General features: G+C 47.4%; 1 protein-coding gene across 7 annotated transcripts in view; it reads right to left on the bottom strand.

Moving 5' to 3' along the window:
- TENM4 (teneurin transmembrane protein 4) overlaps window positions 1–26,788 on the bottom strand; it is a 1,003,172-nt gene that overhangs the window by 11,376 nt on the left and 965,008 nt on the right. For all 7 annotated transcript variants that reach the window (XM_050940297.1, XM_050940246.1, XM_050940262.1 and 4 more), the window contains 4 exons: window positions 18,979–19,151; window positions 14,384–14,619; window positions 8,763–9,059; window positions 5,654–7,268 (listed from right to left, as the gene is read on the bottom strand). In XM_050940297.1, the coding sequence (XP_050796254.1) occupies window positions 5,654–7,268; window positions 8,763–9,059; window positions 14,384–14,619; window positions 18,979–19,151 (2,321 nt within the window). The remainder of the gene's footprint in view (window positions 1–5,653; window positions 7,269–8,762; window positions 9,060–14,383; window positions 14,620–18,978; window positions 19,152–26,788) is intronic.

Here is a 26,788-nt window from a genome sequence, read left to right as displayed (position 1 = left end):
AGCAAGCCCATTGCTTGGGAAGCTGAACATTATACCGGAGAACATGCTACTAGATGAACCACAAGGAACATTCCTACTTGGGCAGGAAGAGGGACTCAATACCCTGGTAAGTCTTTTCAGGCTCTAACATCTTCGATTCCAAGGCTAACAGGAAAGAGAGCCGAGTGAGTAGCTAGCTGGAGAAAATAATAACTCACTTGGCTAGCTCCTGGATCTGCCTGGCAGCAGCATATAAAAGACTCCCCTATTTATCTACTTCAGAGCATATGATGATTCTAACCTCGCTTATCTCTGTTGACTCCAGAAGGAAGGAAGGAAAAATGGACACTACTATAATCACCAATAACCTAACCATCATTTATCCAGCCTCTTCTGAATAGCATCCTTTGCTGGGAAAAGCTGAGGGGATGAGGGTCAAAGTTTAATTAACTATCAGCTCCCAAGGGGTCTAGGACTTCTATATTGTAATTAGCATCATGTTGGTGATTCATTCATTTCAAGCTCCAGTGTATAAACAAGAGGTTTGCTTTTCATTTCATCAAATTGAGTTGACACTAGTGGGACATTCTGGATGAGGGGATCTGTTCAAAAAACATGGCTTTTTCCCCCGCATGAGTTTAAATGCGTGTTTTTGAAGAGACAGTTGGAAATGCATTAGGAATGGAAATGACACATAATGTGCTTCCAGATGATTGGAGAATCAAAAGCCAAACAAACACACTATCGCTTGTTTTCTTGCAATCCAAAATTTTGAGTTTGGGCGTGGGTCCAGAAAGCCCTTGCATCAATCCGTGTGGAAAGAGGGATTTCAGTAATAAAAACACTTTTGTTCTCTCACCACACAGACTGTTTTAGAAGTGTCTTTGGAAGGAAGGGGAGGTGTGTGCTTGGCGCGAGCGGGGGGGTGAATAAAGCTTTAATTATTTTTTTGTTTGGTGATGAGGTGTCCCTGTTTCCAAAGCCTCCTAGTGTGAAAATAACAGCTTTGATATGCATATTCTGGACCAGGTGGCCAGGAGAACAAAGTAAATCTATATAGGGCAGAAGTTATTCACCAAACGTGTTCAAAACACTGTCAAAAGGGGCACAGAGGGGGCTGCTGAACAGCAGGAAAATATGTAATGTCTGAAAAGATTCGATCCAGTCTTTGTTGGTTGCCTCTCACAAATCTGACTTTGAAAACATCTATAAACAGGATTTGCTCTTTTTTTGGGGGACGGACAGAGAGGGTTAGTTGGAAGGAACAGGAAAAAATAAGTAGGGGGAAGGAGAGGTTAACAGAATGGGGGGAAATATTAATTTGCCAATGGCAATGACACCTTTTTTCTTTTTGAAAGAAAAGTACATTCCGCATAACAGTTTTTTTCAGCTACAGTAGCCCTGCCAACACATTTCACAGCACATTCATTTGAGGGCACTGAGAGAGACTGCTTAATGCAGACATGTGTAATGAAAATGACAGTTCAATCCATCAGGCTTCTCGATGTTGGCAGCAAAGCTCTGCATCACGAAGTGTACGATCGCTAAAATATTCACGTTGAACGATGGGCCTCTCAGAATGTAAATACCTGCTCTGCCCACTCTCCCTGCTGCACGCTCCCAATTCCTACACATGAGCTTGGAAATCATTTACTGGGAGACTGAGGCTGGTCTACTCTGAAAATAGCATAGCTACGTCTCTCTGGGATGTGAGAAATCCATAACCCTGAGAAATGCAGCTATGCTGCTCAAACCCGCGCTATAGATAGCACTATAGCTAGCTACTGCCTTCCACGGAGATGAATTAACTACGGTGACAGGGGAAACCCCTTCCATCACTGTTGTGAGAGTCTACACTGAAGTACTACAGTGGTGCTGCTGTAGCATTTTAAGTGTAGACACAGCCTGAGGCCTGTATCATTGGTCTGTGTGCGTGCACCTGCATGACCCAAGTGAGCCAGAGCATGCCAAGGGGTGAGGAAGGATGCTGCCCCCTCCGCCCCCAGCAGTGTATTGGCAGGTGTGAGCGCAATGGCCAAGGAATCCCCATCATATGCGATGTGCAGCGTAGAAACCTGGGAACGTCAATGAGAGCTCTGTACACGGACGGATGTGCAGGGTTGGATCCACTAATAGTTAGAATCCTTTCGGTGCTGTCAGACATAGCTGAGGACACGAACAAGGCTCTGATATCCCTGTCCACTATGCTGTTTGCGGGAGCGGCTCCCTGATTGTGTTTCATGACAACTTTTTTATGAGGATAGGTTGTTGGACTATTGTTCAGCCCCCGCCACTATGGAGGACCAGGAGGCTGCTTTTTTTTTTTTGGTCAGTTCCCTACCTAAGGTTGCCAACTTTCTAATCGCACAAAACCAAACACCCCTGCCGAGCCCACTGCCCTGCCTCCAGGGCTGGTGCAACCCATTAGACAACCTAAGCGGTTGCCTAGGGCACTAGCATTTGGAGGGGCGGCATTTCAGGTCCTTCGGCAGCGACCGAAGCAGCTCGATCTTCGGCCGTCCCGGTCGTTGGCGGCATTTAGGCGGAGGGACCTGGGGCAGGGGGGCACAGGAAGGGCCTCCTGCAGCAAGTAATGAGGGGGCAGCATGCAGGGGAACCGCTACCTGCCCCAGATCACCCTTGCTCCGCCTCCTCCCCTGAGCACGCTGCCCCGCTCTGCTTCTCTCCCTCCCAGGCTTGTGACGCCAAACAGCTGATTGGCGCCACAAGCCTGGAAGGCAGGAGAAGTGGAGCGGCGACGGCGTGCTGGGGAAGGAGGCGGAGCAGAGGTGAGCTGGTGCGCGGAGCTGCCACATGGCTCCCCGGGCTAGGGGGAGCTGCCACGGGGGGGGCACCTCAGGGTGGATGGGGGGAGCTGCCACGGGGGGGCACACCTCAGGGTGGAGGGGGGAGTTGCCACGGGGGGGCACGTTAGGGCGGGGAGGGGGTGGAGAGTTGCCACAGGGCTGTGGGGGGGGCGCAAGGTGGAAGTTTCGCCTAGGGCTTGAAAAATCCTTGCACCCGCCCTGCCTGCCTCTTCCCCAAGGCCCTGCCCCTGTCCCACTCCTTCCCCGAAGCCCTGCCCCATCTCGCTCCATTCTCCCTCCCTCTGGTGCTGTCTTCCCCCTCACTCACTTTCACCAGGTGGGGGCAGGGGGTGTGGGCTCCAGGTGGAGCCCAAAATGAATGGTTCAGGGTGTGGGAGGGGGCTCCAGACTGGGGCATGGTGTTAGGGGATGTGGGGGGTGAGGACTCCAGCTGGGGGTGCAGGCTCTGGGGTGGGGTCAGGGATGAAAGGTTTGGGGTTCAGGAGGGGGTTCCAGGTTGAGGCAGGAGGTTGGAATGTATGTGGGGGTACAGACTCCTGCTGAGGATGTGGATTCTTGGATGGAGATGAGGATGAGGGGTTTGAGGTAAAGGAGTGGGCTCCAGGTTGGGGCAGGGAGTTGGGGTGCAGGGGGGTGGGTGTGTGAGCTCTGGGGTGGGGCTGAGAATGAGGAGTTTGGGGTGCAGGAGGGGGCTAGGGTAGGTGGTTGGTGGTAGGGGCCAGCTCCGGGAGGGAGTTTGGGTGTGGGCTGGGGCAGCTGGGGTGTCGGAAGAGGTTCGGGGTGCTGGGTCTTGGCAGCACTTCCCACCGCTCCCATGAAGCGGCCACCAGGTCCCTGCAGCCCCTAGACATATGGGCAGCCAGGGAGACTCTGTGCGCTGCCTGTGCCCGCAGGCGCCGGCCCAGCAGCTCCCACTGGTCGTAGTTCCTGGGCGGGGAGAAGGGACAGAGAGTGGAGCCTCCCTGGTCGCCTATGCATCTAGGGGCTGCAGGGACCTTTATACCAGTATAATTGTGTCCACACTAGGCCTTGTATTGGTATAACGGCAACAGTAAGAAATCATACCCATAACCAACATAGTTATGCTGGTATAAAAAATGTGTGTAGATCACTTGTACAAAAACTTTAACTAATCATCTTCACTGCAGCAAACTGACACTGGGCTTATGCCCAGAACTAGCAATGGTCACCTATGCACCAGTGACAGGTTTAAGGTTTCATGTGGATGAAAACTGAAAGCTTCATGCCATGGACACACCTTTGCTGTTCTAAAAGGTTCTGAAATATGAGAGCTTAAAATCTTGGCATTAACATTAACGCCAGCTCTCATGATTTTTCATGAGTCTTGGAATATGTGGTGGTGTTCTTAGAGCCCCAACTCCTGCAGTCAGGTGATTGCTTGAAAAGCTCAGCTTTCATTTAAAAACAACAACCATAAGCTTCTAGCCCTCATGGCTGTGGGGAAAAGCTTGAAGATATGTATCCCAAAGGCTCTAAAAAGAATCCAGAATTTTCTATTTTTAAAATCTCACAATTTTAAATTAACTGATGATTTTGAAGGTTGGACTCCTGATTTTTGAATGCTGGGGTAGCCAATACTGTTACAGTATATGGAAAAGCAGATTTAGGTCTTTTTAGAGGTTTTTTTAATTAATTATAATTTGCCTCTCCCTATGAGTTTCATACAGTTGACTCATGGTAACGGAGTCATCTTTTTTTTTTTTAATAGACAAGAGGATACAGAAAAGAGTCCTGATACAATATTTTAAAACCATCTCAAACAGCTTTCCTGTCAAATATGTGGCACATGCAGAATACACAACAGTGTGGTTGTTAAAAAGGTTTTGTCTGTGCTCATCTGGAAAGGCCTACACAAACACACACACACAGAATATATATTAGAGAAGTAAGCTCATAAATTCCACCTGATGAAATCATATGATCATTAGCTCTGAGTGACTCAGGTCTCTAAGAATCTTTTCTGCTGAAATAAATTAACTTTGGGGAGCCATTCTTCCACTTTTAAACACCTGCTTAGAGGATCTGTTCTGCTTATTGACATCAAGAAAGTCCCTAATCTTTCCATATTTAGGTATTACATTTAAGACACACAGTATTTGTTTTTGCTGGCTTTTAACAGGCAATTGTTCACCCTGTGGGGTGGATTACCTGTATTGCTATTTTAAGGGGCTCTATAATGCCTTGCTATGATAAAAGGTTTAGGTTGCTGTTGCCATTTTGCTGAAACAAGCCTATAGTCAGCTTATAAATGCAAGCAAGTCTCTATCGCAAAACTGTGTAAACAAAAGTTACCCATATACAAATGAGAGGGGTTATCGAGACGCTGATCAGAAACTAAGCTAGCGTTGTTTGAGGAAATGAACAATCGGAAACAAAATGAAGGGAAAAATAAAAAGAGCAGGAAGGAAGAAAAAAAGAAAACTTGTTGGGTAGATGAGTAGTTCTTGGCTTAAATTTTTCATGAATACTGTGTATGCGGCCAGTGATCCAGCTGTGGAAGGGTTAAAGGTGACCTTCAAAGGAAAAATACATTGGGCTTGTGCCCGCTTTTGATTATTTATGTGCAAAGAAGAACTGAAAAGTTTGGTGTGTGTTTTTGGTTTTTTAAATTCTGTTTGTTGTTTTACATTAGAAATTCAGGCTGATTTCTAGTCTGGAAGACTCTATTGTGCTTTCTTTTCCTTTCGAAAGAGAAATTCAGTCCCTGTCTAGGTTGGAAGACCCTACAATGTCTGGATTGTTGAAGGAGAAGAAACCTATCCAGTACCTGAGCAAAAACCAGCTTGTGTATACACTAATTAAAAACAAACCAAGAGAAGTCTTACCTGTCATGTAACATTTGATATCCTGAGCGTTGCTAATAGGGTTGTTGTTTTTGAACATATAAAGGTTGAAAGGCATTATGTTGTTGCTGCTCAGATGTTTCCACATATCGTGGTCTGGGCTTGTCCACCGCCCAGCTAACACATCATAGTCTCGCCGCCCCATGTGGATGAGCTTAGTGAGGGGGTCATATAGACCTCCATGGTATCCGATGATGACCTGGAAATTGGGATTGGTGTCCATGTAGATCTCCCCGTATGCTGTGTACAGTATCTGCTTGATCATTAAGCCCGTCCCGCTGAAAACTGCCAGAGGGGTCCCAATGTTATCACAGGCTATGTAGAACTCATCTCCACTGCTGAGCTCCATTGCAAAGAGGTGGCCTTGGAGATCATAGTAGAGGGAGGTGATCTCGGAACTGGAATGGTTGTACAAATGGGTGACCTTAGTGGGGTTGGTCAGGTCTGCATAGAAGAACTGTAAATGGTGGCTATGGGCAGTTTTGCTAGAAACTCTTCTTCCGAGGCCATCATAGCGATATTTCACACTCCAGCCGCTCACTTTATTGTATGCTTTGATGAGCAGGCCTGCTGAATTGTACTCAAAAATGTCATTCCCCCTTTGTCTCAGGAAGCCATCTTCATCCATTTTGTACTGCACATCCCCCAATCTCGTAATCCTGTCCCTGAGGTCATACCTTAGTGGGGTGAGACGGGCACTGTTCCCAGGACTCAACAAATGGAGGTTTCCATTGAGGTCATAACTGTAACGCCAGAGTGGTTTGTCATTGATAGACACGGTCTGCAGTTGGCCATCAGCATCGTACTCATAAGAGTACCTTGTTGTGTTTGCATACGGTCCGACCTTCAGTTCCTTCTTCACCACTCTCCCCATGTTGTCATACTGCACAGTCATCCAGTACATGAGTGACCTGAATATTTCATACTGGACCTCTTTCATCCTGCCATAGGCATCAAAGTGCTTGGTGTGAGTCATCACGGCAGTGGTGATAATCTGATTGATGTCATAGTAGATGACCCCAAATTTACCAAACTGCTCCGTTTTGCCTGACACATCATCATACCTGTAGAGATCGATGGGTAACGGTGTCTCGTTGATCACTGCTTGCATGCTGGTCACTCTAAAGCTGTTATCATAATTGTAGTCGAAGCGTGCATTCACCATGCCTTCCTCAGTGAAGCGGAAAATCTGGCGGTCAATGAGTGGGCCTATCTGCCTGTATCTGATAGTACAGGTGAACCCTTCATTCTGCAGGTTTATTGTCTTCAACATGCCAGCAGTTTCATCGTAGGTGAAGCCAATCTTAGTGGTGTCATAGAGCATTTCGGCTAGCTTGGACAGCTTGCCATACTTGTAGATGACACGCCTCCCTGTCCCCAAGTAGAAGGTGTGAAGGAGCTGCCCTTCCTCAGTGAAATCCTGAATGACGGAGGCGTTGCCCTCTGGAGGCCGGTAGATGTTCCTGTAGTAGCCGATGGACCGGATGGTTTCTAAGGTCTGCCGGGCGACATTAGGCATGGTGACGGATGACAATCGATCATTCTTATCAAACTCAAAGATGTACTGTCTCTGGCTGTGGAGGAGCAGCACCATGGACTAGAATTGGAGGGGAAAATGAATTAATTATTTTCTTAGTTTTAAGGCATGATCATTCTACATTTTTCAGAGAGGAAAATATTTCAGGATATGGGTTGTCTAGCCTCCACACCACAGTGCATATGTGGCCAGCAAAATTTAAGTGACCTGTAGACTTCACAGATGAACTAATATGTGACCATTCGCCATCTGGCCACTTTGCTTGGTTGATCTTCTCCTTTCCCCTCCCATCAGTCCCTGTTTTATACTGTTCAGTGTTGGCTCTTCATGATGGGATTTCTACCTTATTTGGTGTCTGTACAATACCCAGCACTTAAGACACTGGGGGTGGGCCCAAGGAGAAATAATAATTATAACAATAACCTTAAGTAGCGAGAGGTACACACAAAGCGAGAGACTCACTTCAGTGTGAGCAGATGTGGTCAGAAGAGAATGAGGAAGGGTAACAGGTACTGGTGCAAGGTTTCGACTAAAGGCACAGAACCAGGGACCCCTTGTTAGGATTGATTCAAAAATACCCCCAGCCAACTCTCCCAAGTTCACTTCCCCATTTGCCACCATGGGGCAAACAGTTTGACAAAACCAACAGGAAACCCTGTCCGTCTGCCGGCAAAAGAAACTCATCTGCTATTAGCCACTTATCACACATTTCTTAACCCAGTTCCCTAACTCACTTGCACGTAATGCACATACCGGAAAACAGTTTGATGCTTTATCCTCATTTATTATTTATATCATTGTAGAGCCCAAATGCAGGACCTCACTGTCCTAGGGGCCGTACAAACACATAGGCAGATATATTTCCTGCCCCAAAGAGCTCACAGATTGATTAAAAGGAGGATGGATGAAATTATGGTTAAATCTCCTACTGATCCCTTCAGCAAAGAGGAAGGCATTTCCCACCACCAAAGAGCATTACATAACCGGCTGGGTGGATTGGTCTCTCTCCTTCCCCACCTGCCCCTGCCACACTTACTTCCTGTGGGATCTTTGCAGAAGGCACAATGCTAGACTTTACGGACTGTTGGGTCTACATTGTGTGAAACATCCAAAATAAGTCCCTACTGTACTCTTATCTTTATTAGCACTCGTGATATCTGTAACTTGACTAGAGTATAATTTGTCTTTACTGGAAGCACTTTATTACATCCAGCTCAGCAAAGGACTATTGTATCTAAATAATCAAAGCTTTGCAGGGTCAAAACACATGCAGAGGGTGTTGGGGTTGGGCAGAGAATACTGCCCTTTGGGGATACTTGGTGCTAACTTTAGCTGTCGTCTGGGCTTAGTTTCTACAGTTGTATGCACCTTAAAATAGGCAGATTACATAGATGTCTGTGTATTAGACTCTAAGGGTCAGATCTTCCATTGGTGTAAATCAGTGTCACACCACTGAAGTCAAAGGAGTGAAGTCAATTTACGCCAGCTGAGACTCTAGCCCTAAGTTAGCAAACACAGTGAGTAGCCGTCTGTAAGCGACAAGAGGACACATACCTTCTCTAAGTAAGTGTAGCTCCATGATTTTCCATCAGCAAAGATCCTGGATATAATTCTGCCAGCCTGATCGTATTCCATCCTTTCTGACATAGTTCCCCTCTGGATCCCTGCAATGTGTCCCCCTGGGGAATAAGTCACATTAACTCCATTCAACCTACTGCTAGGAGACCAGAGGCTAGGTCTGCCTGCTTGGTCATACAGGATCCGTAGAGTGAACTTGCGATGATCATCATAGATTTTTTCTGTTCTTGTCACACGATCAAAGTCAAGGGACAGCAGGTTTCTGTTGTGAACCTAGAGGGCAGAGGAAGAAAGAGAATTAGAAAGGCACAAATGGTTGTATGTGGCAAATTATAGCCCCTCCCCCACCAAACACTCCTTTGGATCAGTCCCAGTACTACACAGTACCTATATATTAATTGTCTTAGGGCGAGATTTTCAAAAATATTCACTGTTGGCCTCACTCTGCTTCCACTCAAATCAACTGGAGTTGTAACCAGTGACTTCAGTGGGGGCACAGTTAGGACAGTGTTGGTTGTACTCCAAAACCATCACACATCCTCTGCTCACAAGGGGCCTAGAACTACCGCAGCACAGATGGCATAAGTCTGCATGAAGCTATGCTGATAAAACTTTGCTGGGGAAGCTTGCAAGGTGCTTGCCTGAACTGTGCTGGGGTCATCCAAGTCCATTGATTTCACGGATGTCACAGTTCACACATTTAAAAAAGGAAATGGTATTGAGACATTGTGGTTGCAAACGCTGCAAGGAACAGTGTGGACAATTCATCAGGTACAACTCGTCCCTGGAGTCAGTCCTGAATCAACTGGTGGTACAGGCTCCCTATGAAATGTAATATGGAGGCCCTGACCATCTACAGTCATTAAAGACCTCATGACCCTATTGCCAACAACAGTGGGGATTGTTAACCCCAATGTCCTGGCCAATCTCACCATGGGTAATTACATTCCTATGGCCTCAATCCCCTTTGCACTTTCAGTTGAAGGCCAGATCATATATATTTCAAAAGTAAAAGGAGAAATGTATTTTTGTTCAGAGACTGTATCCCAAAGAACTACAGATAATAAAGGATAACACACTACTTTTTAGCTATGTGTGTCTACGAATTCATAAAGCCACATTACTGTTGCATCTAAGCATTGTGCAAAAACAAAAAATACACACATTGAGAGCTGGCTGGTAGGGACAGTTATTCCATCCTACTCTGGATAAAATCAGGACTCCAAAATTGAATGAGATGTAGTTCTCAGCCCTGACCTAGGTTTGATCTTGGACTGTTACTTTTCAATACACTTCTGAATTCCCTGTGGTTTTTGGGAGGGAATACAGAGTTAAACAGCTAACAGTAGAGAGAAGAGAAATTATTTCGTCTAGGCAAAAGGAGACAAGATACAGTGTGTCAATCGAAATTTGAAATGCAGGAGTGAGAACTACAGAAAGGCTGTTCCAAACAGGGAGAGAGTGCACTAGCAGGGACAATACTGCATGGCATTAAGCAGAGAAGGCTAGTGCCAGAGAGGACAAAGGAGAAAGAGACCAGAACTATGAAGCAGGCTCAAGATAGTCTATGCATGGTTCTTAGAAGCAGAAGGGCAGTTTTGAAGTGGATCGTGAAATGCACAGGGTAGAGAAGAGTTGACTGAAGAAGGAAATGATGTGATGGTGCTTTTGTGTGAGAAGGTGGAGGGTGTTCTGCACATGATGGAGTGTGGAGAACTGGGACTCAGGGAGGCCAAAGGAGAGATTCTCACTAGCTGAGGTGAGAGAAGGTAAAAGGCCTTGATGGGCAAAGATGGAGCTGAGGCAGGGGTGTGCATGTGCGGGCGGAAGATGAAGATCTACAGATAAAGAAGACATAGGAGGAAGAGGAAGAGAGGGCAGTGTTGATGATGACACCAAGGTGATGGATAACAAAGGTAATGGAGTGTCTGACTTGAGGAAAAGACAGGGCTAATGAGGAGCCAAGGTAGATAATGCTACAATTAAACGTGCAGCGGTGTTCAAACTAGACTGTAAATGGGTAATGGGAGAAATGGAAAATCAGCCAGAAGCCCAGCCTCCGCTTCCCGCAGCTCCCATTGGCCAGGACCGGTGAACTGCGGTCACTGGGAGCTGCAGGCAGTTGTGCCTGCAGATGGTCAATGTAAACACTGTCTCGTGGCCCACCAGTGCTGTCAGTCTTTACACAGGCAATATCCCATTAGCTTCAATGGAAGTTTGCCAAGTAAGGACCAAATAAAGACCTCTAGATCTGGCGCAGTAACAACATGTTATTTCCTTAGATTTATAAATCTAAATCTTGTGCCAACTCTCTGTCCTGTGACCTTGACCCTGAACGATACTGAATGCTGTGGCCCATCACAGCACTTGACTGTGGGACAGATTTTTAAAGGTATTAAGGCAACTAACTAAATCAATGGGAGTTCGGCACACAACTACCTTTAAAATCTGGTCCCATGTACTTAACTAGAGTCTTCAGGACTGAGATCTAGGTGGGAAGACCTTAAATTTAAATCCAAAATATACTCTTCCCACCTTTATACATAATTAAATATCTTCCAGTTAATGTGAGGGACACTAACATAAACCCCAGGCTTGCAGCCCAGAATAGATCGATAAAACAGGTGAGCCTGCTTTGGAATCGCAGTGTCACTCATTACCAGCATTTACTTCTATCCTTCTTTTTGGGCTCCCGTAGCTAAAAATATTGTCAAAATAATGCACATCAATATCCTATGGAGCTGGCCTTTACATGTCAGTTATAAAGATCTGAAAATGAGGATTCATAATGAAAACGCAGAGGCAACCTTAACTATAAGAGTGCAAATGGCATGTCTGTGATCAGAGCTCCATCCCCAGAGGTTGACTGAACACAACTGCACAGAGAAAAAATATTGCTTGCATGGAATTCCCATGGCAAATACGCTGAGGTTATCAGTGTGCCTGAGTCTGGGCTTGCTCTCTTTATGGATATTCTGGGGATGAGGCTAGAATGCTTTAATTGCTTGGTAATGGTTAGCAACATCATATCCGAGATCTCTGCAGTAACGCAGGCTGTGATGGGAGGTAGTGTTGTGACAACTAATGTTTCCGTGGCTGCTATCTTGCAGCCAGCATCCTGGTGAATATGAGACTATTCTCAATGGGTGCTTCCCTGGTTAAATAAATAAAACTGATTAAGCAGACAGCTCTGTAATTGTCAGCCATCCCACGTGCTCCACCGCCAGAGATTATTTTACATCCTTATTAAAAAGTTCATGCTCGTAAAAAGAAAAAAAAAAGAGCTACATTATCAGGAGCAGTGTTCTGGCTAACACTCCAATTTGGGACGGAGCCTGCGCACTGCCGTTTGTTATTGGCGGAGTGGAATTTGCAGCTAGCCAACCAGCAAGGCCATCAATCTGTTGCGTTGATAGGGCCAATTAGAGCATGGAAGCTTTCATCAAGTCTATGCAGGACATGTAGAGATAAAAGTGTGCTGCAAGGGCTGCAGACTGATGCAGCAAACAGTCAGGTCAGCAAAGCTGGAACTACAAAGAAGGCTGACAAACACTGTTACACGCAGTGGATCAGTGAAGCTGAAAATTAGCACGTGTTAAGGGCCAAATCCTCTCCTCTGTGCAAAGCCAGAATATATAGGATCCCCAGTGGATAGATTCCTTACCACTTCCTTCCACAGGCTTACAAAGAGGTAGATCAACTCGTCTGTGCCTACTGTTGCACTATGCAGCCTGCACCCTCAATATGCTGTCTGTTATGGCTCGTGGATCAACATATTATTTATTAATTATGTTTATTATGGTAGCACCAAGGGACCAACTAAGAAGGGGGCTCTGTTGAGCTGGACACTTTACAGAGTAATAGACAATCCCTACCCCCAAGCGCTTCCATCTAAGTAGATCAGACAGACAACAGGTAGACGACAGGGATGGAATGTACAAAGCAGGGCAATCAAGGTGATGGCAGCAAACACGTTTGTGTCACATTTCCCGCCCCCTACCCCTCCAACAGATCCACCAGCCACACACTTTCCTCTCTCACTTGTCGGCCTTTCATGAACAAAGGAAGAAAACAGAAGGAGGGAAGCAGAGATTTAGGGGGTGTCTACGTATACAGCGCTGCAGCAGCCCAGCTGTACCGATGCAGCAGCACCGTTGCAGCATGTCTGGTGAAGATGCTCTATGCCAAAAGGAGAGAGCATAACAAAAAGATAAGTTCATGGAGGATAGGTCCATCAATGGATATTAGCCAGGATGGGGAAGTAATCAGTGAAAGCTGCTTTGAACCCTAAAAGGCTTTTACACAGCTGCAGGTTTAGCAAGCCTGTCTATCCTTTAGAATACAGCTTGTTTGGTAATTTCATTCTGTATTATATGGAAAAAGAAAATTTGGGCCAACTGATCCACATACACAAAAGCAGCTTCTGATGAGGGGGGTTCAGATGCACATGCCCAGCTCCCAGTGACTTCTGCTTGCAAAAATTTTCTCTCTTGGTAATGAAGGAAAGTGAACCGTCTGTGGTAATGTTCATGTTGGAGAACGAGGTCAGGAGTGGCTGAGGTTATACAGGTAGAGTGCACAACAAGTGTGTGTTCATTTGAGTGAAGAGTAGAAATGACCCAGGAGTGGCAAGGGGCACAGAGCAGGAAAGAGGGGAGGAAGAGAAGCAAGGAGCAGAACATTTATATTCTGAGACTCTGGACGTTATTATTTACTGTCTAGCCTAAGTGTGCAGAAATAACTGCTCGAATCCCAGCTCTCAAGTGACACTAACCAACACTGAGCATCACTCTCAGAAGGTCTGATCCTGCCAAGTGCTGAGCACTACCCCTGAGCTCCTCAGAGCCCTCGACTCCAGGAGTGGCAGCTCATACGGCTGGGCAGTCAATATTATTATTACAGCTTCATCAGCAATGGAATTACAGGCTTATTGGGGTAGATCTCTAAGAGGCTCTAACTAGCACACTGTTCTGTGCAAAGCTGTGTTTTCCAAACATGTCATTCACAAGCACAGAAATTCTGCGCCCCTCCGGAAAGGGAGAACAAGAGTTAGAAGATGGGCTTCTGGTGTGCATGGCATTCTCCATAGGCGCGCAAATGCATGTTCCCAGCATCCTATAGACTTAGCTCCTCAATGCAGTCAGCAGAGTGGCAAATTTAAGGAAATAGGAAGATTTTCAGAGATAGCACGTTGAATGAACAATGAGGTTTACAAACTGCCCTTCCTCAGACTTATGTTCAATCCAAGTGACTAGTGCAACAGGAAAGACACGTGCAGCTTTGTGCACCTGCGTTCTCATCTGTAAACTTAACGTGCCCGTTATGTATGGTTTGGATGTGTGGCATTTCCTATAATACTCAGGACCTGCAGGGGAACTTGCAGTGTCATCCATGACAGCTCAGCCAGGACATAGGGAGATGCAATATAGGCTGTCTCAGCTAGGGATACAGATAGAACTGCAGGGTCTGTCCATCTTCCAGGCTCAAGAAAAAATCCCCATTATATTCATTGCAACTGGGCCCTGCTCCTCTCTACCATGAGATTGAGTATGCCTGAAAGATAAAATCAAGTGTCGTCCACACTGCCTGTTGCTCACCCTCAGCCTGCGTCCAAAGACGGTAACCTGCCCTCTAGCTTGCTCCTTCCGCTGCCTCCACTCAACCAGATTGAGGCCATTGTCGATAGGCAGGGTCACGTTCCTCTTTCCCACGGTTGGGTTCACAGTGCCAGCCAGCAGGTGGGGTTCGGTCTGCAGTGCTACCTCCATGCCATTAGCAAGCATCAGCCTGAGAGAGCCATCGGCACCGATGTAGTAGCTGTTTCGGACTTGGTCTGGAGAAAGATAAGAGATGGGCTCAAGTCAGTGATAGATGACAGAAACCCATATTTAATCATTTTCCTTACCTGAGTTATTGCCAAGCTTTTTTATGACTTTTAACATTCACCTTCACTGTTCACCATTAATGTCTGTTTGGGAATTGTCCATTTCTCTTTCAAGTCTAGAGAAAGTTTCACTTTGTGGACTGCACACACTTGCACAAAAACTGTTATGTGGGTTAAACAAGACTACAGAGGAATAGTGTGTAATACTCTGGCATAATATGTGTGTTTAGGTCTCTCTGTAGGGGCTGGCCGCAGCAAGGATAAAAGCCTGCTACTCTCTCAGCTAACAGAGTTACTCCTTTAGCTCACATAGAGGGCGGATGGGATTTTGCTGCTGAAGGTCCTGAATTCTATCCCTTCTGAAGCTCATGCGTGTCCACTGTTCATAACTTTACATCCTAAAAAAATTCTGAAACATCTGTCTCTATTTATCTGTACATAGATATGTCATTATTGAAAATATATCTGTTTATATTAAGTCTTATAACCCGCTTGGGTGGAGACCAGGTTCTGCAAGTGGAGCCAGCTGCTCTCTTCAGCCTTGTTCCTCCACCCCAAGTGGTGGGAATTCTCACTGTAACTCAGTGCTAACTGCTTTCCCAATGACATGTTCCTGGCTACCCTGAAAGAGGATTCTGAGGGACGAACAGTTGCTGTGGGAACTGTGGGTCAGGCGAGTGCACAGGCACAGGGCTTCCATATGGCCTCCAGTAGATCCTGAAAGGGATCTTAGGAGATTTCATGACTCAAACCCCATCAGTTCAGAAGTGAAGGGAAGGGCAATATTCCTGCCTTCCCTCCCCAGGCTCTGCCAGGAGAAAACCAAGCAGAACCACCATCAGTCAAAATTTGGAGTTTCCAAGCACCTAGCAGAGAAGCCTTTGGAGGCTGTGGGCTCCACTCAGTGGGAAAGCAGTGTTTAAAACCCATTATGCAGCGCACGCCAGCTCTGCAGCTCCTTCGAAGGCTGGGGAACGCTACCATCTCTGTTTCCCTGGCTGCTGTAAATACCTAATTGTGAATACAAAAATCCCTTAAAAAATTCATGAAAACTGTTTTTCCATTTTGAAGCAAGTTACATTTGTTCACTAGCTGCTCTCCTGCAACTCGAGGGGAAATCAGGTCAGAGCAAAATTATCATCTCTCCTCAGGCTAGGATATATTGGCAAATGGCACAACTGGATACAGTTAGGAGAGGAAGCCTAAAGCTGGCTGGTTTCTTTCATTATGGGCCTGATCCAGTGCCCTCTGTAGCCAAATGGAGGTTTCCAATGATCTCAGCTGAACCAGATATGCCAAATGCATGCAGATAACTAAGCGACAGACTGACACGATTACTGCAGTGACACTGGAGTTTACCAGTGCGTATCCAATACTGCAGTGATCCAGGACTGCAGATCCAAAGCCCTTTGAATATCCAAATGGCACAGTTAAAGCCATTGACCTTCAACAGGCTCTGGATCTGGCCCGTAGACACCGACACCTTGAGACCCCAAGGGCACTGGAGAGGTAGGCCTGTCAGGGGACTGGTCAGGGCTCCCTGATTCTCAGTTGCCCAGACTTGGCATAGGAGCTGCAACATAGCAAATTTAACTTATACCAATGGAGAATCAGGCATAGCAGAGACTCACTCTGCTCCTCTGCCCTCCTCACATCCAATATCCCCCCTCCTCCTCACCAGGATGGGGGGTTCTGGTGCAGGGAGTGAGAGAGCTGCCTCAGGCAGCTTTATGCTGCACAGATGGGGATGCTGTCCATGGGAATCTCAGGACACTGTATGTTTGCTCTGCACCACATTAGCAGCATCCACTGGTGCATCCAATCCCAAGAGCATGGTCATCAGTAGCACACAGCCCGGGGAATAAAACTCTGGACCTTCTACCTCCACAATTTACCCTGATGGAGACTCCCCTAGAGCTAGCAAGAGAGCTTTTCCCTGGAGCTTTGTGAAATCCAGCTGTCTTTGTGAGTAGGGTTTTATGCCAGTCTCAGTGTGAGTTTTGGTTCTGCTCAGTGTCATACTGAGTCCTGCATCAAACCATATATCAGCCCAGTTTTGCGTTTGGTTCAGCCTGAGTCTGCTCAGAGCTCAGTCTGGGTTTCTTGATGAGTTTGGGGCTATCATGAAGCTCTGCACCAGGGCTCATGCTAAGAGTTCTGTCAGTATCATATGTTCTCTCCTGAACAACTACTGAGAAGGAGAGACAGTCTTAAAACCCTCAGAGCCACGATTGTGCAGTGGCAAACAGTAAATTGCTGCTGCTCCTCAGCCAAGCGCTGATTGATCTGCACACAGCATACTCCAGAAACTCTGTTCGGCAACCCCTGTGCTGCTCTCTCTATCACTGTCCTGCTGCCTTGGAACGTGTGGTTCCCCCTCTGAGCACTAGCTGTTTTGGAATTTTCTGTGCTCTCTAGCTGGGAGACACCTGGGCCGAAGGCATAACACCACCTCTACCGTATAATCTCACTCCACGCTGTGAGTTAGCTGAGTGTGTAGGCATCTGACAGGCTAACGCGCTTGGTTTATGGGCCAACGTGCAGACTAGTTCTCTCTAATAATTTCTTCCTGAAGCCTCTTTTCTGTCCCCTGGCAGAAAGCCAGTTCTTGCTGAGCCAGGGAAAAGTATTGTTGCATCTTTTAAAGTAGGCTGCCCAACTGTGCCCTGGCCTAGAATTGCTCTGTAGGTGGTCCTTGCAAACACGACTAACTGGGATTTGTTCCTGATGGGACTGCACACACCCTTCAGACTCTGCAAGAAAGCTAACGTACCAGAAAGTTCACTTCATTTGGGAAAAGCTCATTTCCCCGCTCAATCCGTTCTGTGAACTAAAAACACTGTCATTTCAAACTAATAAAAATGGCCTTTTGTCCTGCTTGTCCCGTGTTGCTGGGGGATGCCACAGTGAGATTTATTGGGCAGTTTATTGGCCTTTGGCTCGGGAGGCATAAATCACATCGCAGTCAATTATCTCACTAAAGAGCACCCAACAGCGAGTTCTGTTGCTTAATTAGGTTCCTGAGGTGAAGCCAACCTCACATCTGAGTATTTGCCAGGCATCTTAATGCATGGATTTTTGGCCGAGCTAGTCAGGGTTTCAGTTGGTTTGTGCTCTGTAGTACACAAGGAAAAGTCACTGCACACCAGCTATGCCCTAGGGCAAAGTAAGGTACAGCCTGATGAGGCCTGAGCCCCAGACTGCTTTCTCAGTGGCCAGGGAAGGTGTTCACAGGCACAGGAAGCTGTTACCTATACAGGAGTTTACCTTTATAGAAAAAAGAGGAAATTAACCACCCGGAGATCTGTTTTTTAAGGAACCAGCATACACATGACTCCTGGGCTGACTGGGTCTGATGGAGACATTTCTTTCCATACAAAGGTGAAAACTTGTATTTGACCACAAGCATCTTCACTGGGCACAGACCAGGAGTTCACGGAGTAGAGACAGAGCCTGCTGGCCCTTCAGCGGGGAGTGGGGAATGCAGAGGGCTTGCTAGCCCCCAGGGACCAAGACTGAGCATGGCCCTGACCCCCAGGGAGCAGGGCTAAGCTTCAGGAGTGTAACTTCTGCTCCCACCACAGTGCCCCACTTCATCCTTCCTTCTCTCTCTACTCCTTTGCCTTGCCACCTCTTTCTTCCGCCTCCTACTTTCCTAACCTTACCCCTCCCTCCTGTCCCTCTGAGCAAAGTCAGCAGAGCTGTGCCGATTTACACCAGCTGCGGATCTGGCCCAGCACATGCAACAAGGACTGTGCTAACTTATCACCTTGCACACATCCCCTCATGACTCACTCCTCCTTCCTGTTGCCCCCCTCCACTTCTTACACAGGCTCTCGGGGGCAGGGACCGTGTACTGAACATTTCCCTGGAGGGTGCTCAGTGCAAACTGCACAAAGAATGACAATCCCCAATACGCAGCTTCCTTAATTGAAACCTACTCTGGCAGGGGATACAGTGACTCTTTAAGTGGGAAGCCATTAAAATAGTGAAGTAACAGGGTCTGCCAGAGGAGCAGTCAGGTTTAGCTAGCCCCTTGGTTTGAATAATAATGCTAATGACGAGGGAGTATAGCATTGCCCAGCTAGGCAACCGAGAACCAAGTGGAAAACAGCTGCAGAACTGACAGCGAGCCCGGTAATGTTTCCTATTGCTTTGTTAAGTGGGTGCGAGTGGGTGTGCACCAGCATGTTGCAGGGTGCTGGGTGGAAGGTTTTTCTGGTGCTGGGATAATTAAGATGTCTGCTTTCTGCTGTGTAATCCATGGCGTGCAGCTGAACGTGGGGTAGGAGCAGTCACCGGGCTCACCTTGCAGGAGGGTGTAGAAGGCACCTGATGCAGACAGATTGGTTGTTATGGTAACGTCATCCTTGCTGGAGGTTTCTACCTGGACGTGCACTGAGCTGTCGGTATCGCTGCGGAAACTGCTGACTTGGCCTGTGGGGAAGGTGACGTTGGTCAGGCGGCCAAAGCTGTCGTACCTGAAAAGGAGGATGGAGTGTGATCAGTACCATGAACAGAGGAGGGGGATCGACGTGCTGCCCTATGAAGAACAGGCCAGACCCTGAAGCTCTTACACAGATTCTACTGCGGCAAAGTTCCTGCTGATTTACCTGGCTCCCAGGATCCCCAATGGCTCCACTGGGAGTTTTGCTTGCGTTAAAGGGTGCAGGTTTGGATCAATAACTAGTGGGACCACACACCATCAGCCCCTCCCATCATGATATTGCCCAAGCAGTTCCCTCTGCCAGAGAATGAGCTAAAAGCAGGGAGGTAGCAAGGGGACTATACCCTGAGGAGAAGAGCTTCCTAAAGCAGGATTTTCCCAAGTGTAAGCTGGAAGTGGAGAGCAATGGGAAACCAAAGTGGCACAATTCCCTAGAGCCCTTGGGCCCACTGAGGAGATACTACAGTGATGGGGTCATGGAAGCAGACCAGGAGAAGAAGTAGTAAGAATCCTGCCCTCCCCCACACCAAATATAACCAATGATAAATGGGGCTTAAGTCATCCCACTCTCACCCACTAAAGCATGACAGCAACTAGAGAATATAATGACAGAATGTCCCCCACCTTCAAAGATCCAAGAACAGGGAAAAGTGTTCCAGCAGCACTATCCATCAGAGCAGAAGCCTGAGAGAGGCCATGGAGTTGTTGCTAAGGCTATGCCCATCACTATGCTATCTGAGCCCCTAACAATGACAGAACAATGACTCCAAATGTGGCTTCCCCCACTATTTCACACCGGCAGGCCCAATTTCACTTATGTTCCATGGGACACCAAACACGAATGGGCCACATTCGACCCCAGGGCAAGTGGCTGCCACTTCACTGAAGTCAGTGGGATGGTCTCTGCTTACACCTAAGGGATGGAGTTGGCCCCTCATCTTTAAGGATGTGATTATTTTTAACCAACTTAAATATTTAGAATAAATGAAAGTGAGTAAAAATGGTAACTGGCCATCTTCTCTACATTCTGGGCCTCAGCCGGAGTCTCTGGAGCCAAAGTCTAAGTACGTTATGGTCTTCCCATCCCCTGGGTGAGAAGGAGAGTCTGGCCCACAGTCATGTCACACTCTCAGTCATGGAATTATTCACACTTGGAGAGCTGGGCACAATGCGCTGGTAATTAATTAGCTTGTTGTGAAAAGAGAGGGGAAAAGAGAATAAATTCAGGACAGTTTTTGTAAGTTTGGCATAGATCAGTTAAGCCTTTCCCAAGCGACTTTAGGAGCACAAAGCAGCAAAGAATCCTGTGGCACCTTATAGACTAACAGATGTTTTGGAGCATGAGCTTTCGCGGGTGAATACCCACTTCGTCGGATGCATACCCACGAAAGCTCATGCTCCAATACGTCTGTTAGTTTATAAGGTGCCACAGGATTCTTTGCTGCTTTTACAGATTCAGACTAACACGGCTACCCCTCTGATATTTTAGGAGCACAGGATTTGGTCTGCATTGCTTTTTTTTTTTTAAAGCTGGAAGTCAAACAAAGTGTTCTGAATACAGAGTAACTTTCTTTGCTCATTAGTTGTTGGTTAGTCTGCGCTGCGACGGGAACTCAAGCATTTTGGTTGCTAAGTGTCACTGCACCTCCTGGAAGGACATTTGCGCATCTCCTACTTGAAAATATTATGTAACTTCATACATCAACTGAGTCCCAGCAGATATCCTTACGCTACCTGCAGCGGCAGTGAACAAGGGACATTATTTAGTGTCTTTGTCCCATGGAGGAAGCACATCACTGATCACTGTCCCCAATGGTGTGTTACAGAACAGCACAAGCGCTTTTTATACTGACACCAGTATTTACACAGAGTGCCACCCTAAGAGTAGCGATAAGCTCAGATCCACTCCCGCTGCTCTGCCACCCAAACTTCTGGGAACTTCTGTCACTGAACCCGACAGTTCAGACCTGGAGCATTAACAACCTCAGGGCAAGGATGGTGCTAAAGAGTCAAGTCACATATAAAAATGTGAGATGTTGGTCTGATACATCCCTGTTCTCCTCTTACTATGGGGCTAGTCAGGAGTAACCTCACTGAAGTCTAAGGGGTTGTTACTGGCTGCTATTTCACCCAAGTCCTAAGAGCACTATGATTGATCCTAAGTGAACGAGTAATGGTCTCAAGTTGCAGTGGGGGAGGTTTAGGTTGGATATTAGGAAAATCTTTTTCACTAGGAGGGTGGTGAAGCACTGGGATGGGTTACCTAGGGAGGTGGTGGAATCTCCTTCCTTAGAGGTTTTTAAGGTCAGGCCTGACACAGCCCTGGCTGGGATAATTTAGTTGGGGACTGGTCCTGCTCTGAGCAGGGAGTTGGACTAGTTGACCTCCTGAGGTCCCTTCCAACCCTGAGATTCTATGATTCTATGAATGACATTCAGTCCCATGCAGAGAGCCAGCAAAAGTCCCATATACCACAAGTCCCACTTACACATTCAAAATAAACCTCACAAAGCCGTTCAGCCCCCAGTTTATTTTCCAGCTCCCCACAAACAGCCCTCCAGACAACAGCCTTCCTACCAGCACCCTCACTAAGACCTTGCCTACTCTTGGCTACACAGGTAGTAGTGTGTAACACATGCCACAGTGAAAAGCAGGCTACATCCACACGCACTGTGGTGTGGAGCTACCCACCTCAGTGGAAGGCCTTTACTCACTGCTTCTCCCCTGCCGGAGCCTTTCTCCACTTCTGGAGTCTTTCACTGCAGAGAGGAAAGGCTCTAGCACTACACTGCTAAAAACAGCAGTGTAACAGAAGAGGAGGCCCTATTCAAACCGGTCAAGCCAAGCCTCAGCGTTCTTATCAACAATGTTCAAGGCACGAAGACCTCCCAGAAGCTCAACAATATATAGGAGGCCCTGCATGGGCACGAAGAGAGCCATGTAGTGTATATGTCCTAGGCATCAGACATGTGCCTTGCTGTACACACTGCTATCTATACCTGTGCTAGCTGGGCACGCAGTGTCTGTACTGTACACGCCACTGTATGTGTAGACCTACCCTAAGTCACCAGCTTTACACTGAGCTCCTCAGATGCCCATCAGCAATTCCAGACTCCCTCGACTCCACCATCTATCAAGCATCCTTCGACATTTTTCAGCACTCAATCAACCACCAGTCACAAGCACCATCCAGTTCCCACCCATCTGCACATCTCAGGCACCTGCTAGCACTCACCCGTTCATGTACATTAGCAGGCCACCAGACTCCCTCTCATCTCATCTAGCTCAATGACAGAGGCCAAGTTCTATGCAGCTACACATCCTGGCCCTGCCTCTGCTTGGGGCAGCAGGATTTGGAAGTCTTCAAATAATTTACAAGAACACAAAGTAGCTCATACATATAGAAATACAGGTATGAGGGGGTGTGTATGAGCTAATTTGCATATATGCAAATCTTAGATGTCAGGGCACCTAGCGTTTTATACAGGCTTATTAGATTTACATCAGAATAAAAAAACTAAACATAATTTAAATAAAATGTCACACATGCAGCTTAATAAAACACCACAGCTATGGTGGTGAATGTCACCCAAGAGCCAGGAGAGGAATTTGGAGTTGAGAATTAGAGATAACGTGAAACATCTGCATTTTAAGTATTCTAAATGACTATTCCACCTCCATCCCATCTGCATCAGGAACCGATGTGGGTATGGTACTAGTTTACTCTAGGGGTGATATCTCACCTATTCGCAGCTGGTAAAAGGTCACATCCGAAGGAGGGGAATGTGAGAAGGTAGCGCAACTGCACTATTAACATTTTTATTATTATTTTTAATTAGTGGCAGATGAAGTGTAAAAAATTCATGTCCAAACAAAAGCCTTTTAGCACTCGGATGGCAACACAAGAGAAGGCTCAATATAAATATGAGTTATGACCGACATTCCCATTTGGACACAAAGTATTTTTCTCACAGCACATTTCTTTTCCTCCTTTCTCATTATATATTTTGCTTATGACTGGAGCACTTTGCCCTTTTGTCTTGGATTAGCGTGTATGGTACATACAGGATGCTGTTTATTATAAACCCCAACCCCATGGGTCCCCCTGACTTTAAGATCTCTGTGTTTCTGAATAGATAAGTTTTAACAAGTCAAAGTGAATGACATGGATGTTTCATCTCTTTTCACCTCCACCTCCACAAAGTCATTTATATGACACATTCCCAACTCCGAGAGGAAGGCCAGGTGACAGGCTCTCATGTAGCTGCAGGTGTGTCCTGTTATTTGTAGTAAGATAAATCTCCTCTAGTCAATTCATTTCAAAGCTAAGCTGCATAGACCTGTTTCCACAATCTAAGGATTTAGAGGTGGCCCAGTTTTCATTACAACCTAAGACTTTTTGTGTGCTACAAAAGCACCAGCATTAAGGAAATTCTGAAACACAGGAATGAGCACAGCACCACTCAGAACAATGAATTCATCACCTGAGAATGCAGCTGCTGCCTCCTATTCAAACCAACTGCAAAGACTCCGTTTTTACAATTACAGTGACAATTATTAGGCCGGCAAAGGAAGCTGTTGCCATCCATCCCCAACTGGAAATGTATTTAGCTAAGGTTCAATGCACAGAATTAAAATGGTATTTGGTGCTTACGAGGCCTAATTGTTAGCTGGTAAACATTCAGAGCTTTCATTTATCACACTACTGCTGTATAGAAGCTGGATCCCTGGGAATCAAAGCAGGGTCACAAGTACTGTCTATTCAGAAAGTCAACTTGTTCAAGGATTCCTGAGGCTTCCTCATCTTAGATTTTTCACATTTCATCAGCTTTTTGCAACTAGCTGTCAAATAGGCTGGAAAAATACACCATACTAATGTTACATTTAGTGCCAAAGACTCTGAATGCACCTCACAAACTATATTTTGTGTGTGTTTATACATTCCACAAAGTCTAGCCTCTTCACAACTTTCCAAACAATATTTAGCAAAGTTTTAAATATATAAAAACCCTACTGAACTACCCATATATTCTACATATACAAAAGCTAACCTGCTCCTTAAAAACAGCCTGAAAACAAAATCAATATATCCCACCCTACTATTATTATTACATGCCAGCTCCCCAAATGGCCAACAGAAAAGAGGAGCCAAAATATATCTACTACTCACTGAATGTTAAAATCATGCAGGCTTCAAACAATTAACAACTTTTGATGTTTGAGCTGTGGTCTCTGACTATTCTTACAACATTAACAACTCCCTGTATTTAATCCTGAGGAGATTCTGCACAAAAAAAAAATCTGAGCAAAATATTTTAAAATTCTGTAAATTTTATTTGTCAATAAGTAAATGTGGAGGCTCCAACATGGCAGTGGGGAGCACAGGCCACTACCTGCACAGAGATGGGCGATCACCCTGTAGCCCATGCCCTGGGATAGGGATTCGGCAATGAGACTGCACCTGACCCTGAGATAGCGCAGGGGTCCCCAGGGCCCTGTCCCTTCATGCAAGGCTAGGGTTGCCAACTTTCTAATTGCACAAAACTGAACATGCTTGCCCCGCCCCGCCCCTTCCATGAGGCTTTGCCCATCCCGCCCCTTCTCTGAGGCCCCACCTCCCACTCATTCCAGCTCCCCTTCCTCTGTCGCTCACTCTCCTCCACCCTCACTTTCTCATTTTCACCTGGTTGGGGCAGGGGGTTGGGATGTGGGAGGGTGTGAGGGCTTTGGCTGAGGGTGCGGACTCTGGGCTGGGGCCAAAAATCAGGGGTTCAGAGTATGGGAGGGGGCTCCAGGCTGGGACAGGTGGCTGGGGTGTGGAAGGGGATACTGGCTCTGGGCTGGGCGTGGGGCCAAAAATGAAGGGTTCGGGGTACGGGAGGAGGCGAGTGAGGAAGCGACGAGGTACGGGGTGAGGCAGAGGGTTGAGGTGCAGGGGATTGAGGGCTTCAGCTGGGGGTGTGGGTTCTGGGGAGGGGTCTGGGATGAGGAGTTGGGGGTGCAGAAGGGGGCCCTGGGCTGGGGCTGAGGGGTTCGAGGTATGGGAGAGGGTTCTGAGCTGGGGCAGGGGGTTGGGGAACAGAAGGAGATGAGAGGTGCAGGCTCGAGGTAGTGCTTACCTTGGGCAGCTCCCTAGCTCTGAGGTGCAGGGGCAGCCAGGCAGCTCTGCATGCTGCCAAGTGCTGCCCCCGCAGCTCCCATTGGCTGCGGTTCCTGGCCAATGGGAGCTGTGGAGCCAGCACTCAGGGCGGAGGCAGCCCCCATGGCCGCACCTCTGCCTAGGAGCTGAGGGACATGTTGTTGCTGCTTCCGGGGAGCCTCATGGAGCTAGGTGGGGAGCCTATCTTACACCAGACTTGTAAAGGCCTGACCGGAGCTACCAGAGTCCCTTTTTGGGTGTTCCGGTCGAAAACTGGACACCAGGCAACTCTATGCCAGGCACACCAAGTGTGGGGAGGCAGCTCAGTCTGGCACGATTCCAAGTGTGAAGGGGTTTAGCATGGGGGGGATCCAGGTATGGGGCAATATGAGTGCAGGTGGCTCAGTGGGGGGTGTGGGTGCAGGAGGCATATGAATGCATAGGGGCTTGATGGGAGGTTCCAGGTGCAGGGGCACTGAGACTTTGCAGGGGGGACCAGATGAAGGTGGTTAGAGATCAGCAGGGAGTGGGGATCTGGATGTAGAGGAATAGGGCTCAGGTGGGAGTATCTGTTTGAGGGACTCAGTGGAGGGGTCCAGGTGCTAGAGCAGTGGGGTTCAGTGGGGTGATGGTCTGGGTGCAGGGGGGCTCATTGGGGTGGTCCAGGTGCAGGGGTGAAGGTCCAGATGCAGGGGGATAAATCCTGGCAGGTGTGTGTATATCTCTGGATGGATGGGTGAGGCTCAGCATGGTGTGGGGATTCTGGGGTTGGGGAGATGGGGCTTGGTGGGGGGATGTCTGGATGCACGGGGGTTGGGTGGATGGGGGAGAGATTTCCTGTACCGTGATCCCTCCCGCCACAGTTGAGGAGTGATGGGGGCAGGAAGTGGGTGGGAGGGGAGTGCGGAGCTTCCTGCAACTGGAGTAAGTTTCTGAGGGTGGGTCTGACCCAGCGCTGGCCTCAGCTGCTCCTTGCAGGGGAAAAGGAAGTCCTGTCCTCCCCACCACCAGCCCAGCTGAGACTAACAGCTGAGCCAGTGCAGGGTAGGAGCCACTGGCCGGGGAGTCCCCAGCCCTGCCCCCTGCAGTGATTTACCTCTCCGCTGGCTGCTCTGGGTGCCTGAAATGACATGCTCACACTGTTGCGGAGAGTCAAGTGGCTGCTTTTGCGACTTCCCTTTGCTTCCCCATCAGAAAATCATTTTTTTCGGGAAAGCAAATAAATCTGTGGGGGACATGAATTCTGCATGTGCAGAGTGGCGCAGAATTCCCCAGGAATTAGGTACCCAGAACTGCTGTCCCTGTGGCACAGAATATGTCCACAGAACTTATTCTGGCGCACAGGAGAAGTGTTATGTATCTCTACAATCACCAGCATTTTACTATAACTTCTTTAAAGGAACAAGGGTGAGAGTCTAATTAAGTATATTATAATTAATGTAGAAATGACTGCCAAGAGGCAGAGCACAGAAGGGACATTGCAGGGGGAGAAGGGACAAAGGTGGCTTGAATCCTCCATACTCTAGGTTGCT

Source organism: Gopherus flavomarginatus, chromosome 1 (assembly GCF_025201925.1).
Source record: "Gopherus flavomarginatus isolate rGopFla2 chromosome 1, rGopFla2.mat.asm, whole genome shotgun sequence".
Lineage (NCBI taxonomy): Eukaryota > Metazoa > Chordata > Testudines > Testudinidae > Gopherus > Gopherus flavomarginatus.
The sequence above is the reverse complement of the archived record's forward strand: the minus strand, read 5'-3'. Positions and strand labels throughout refer to the sequence as shown.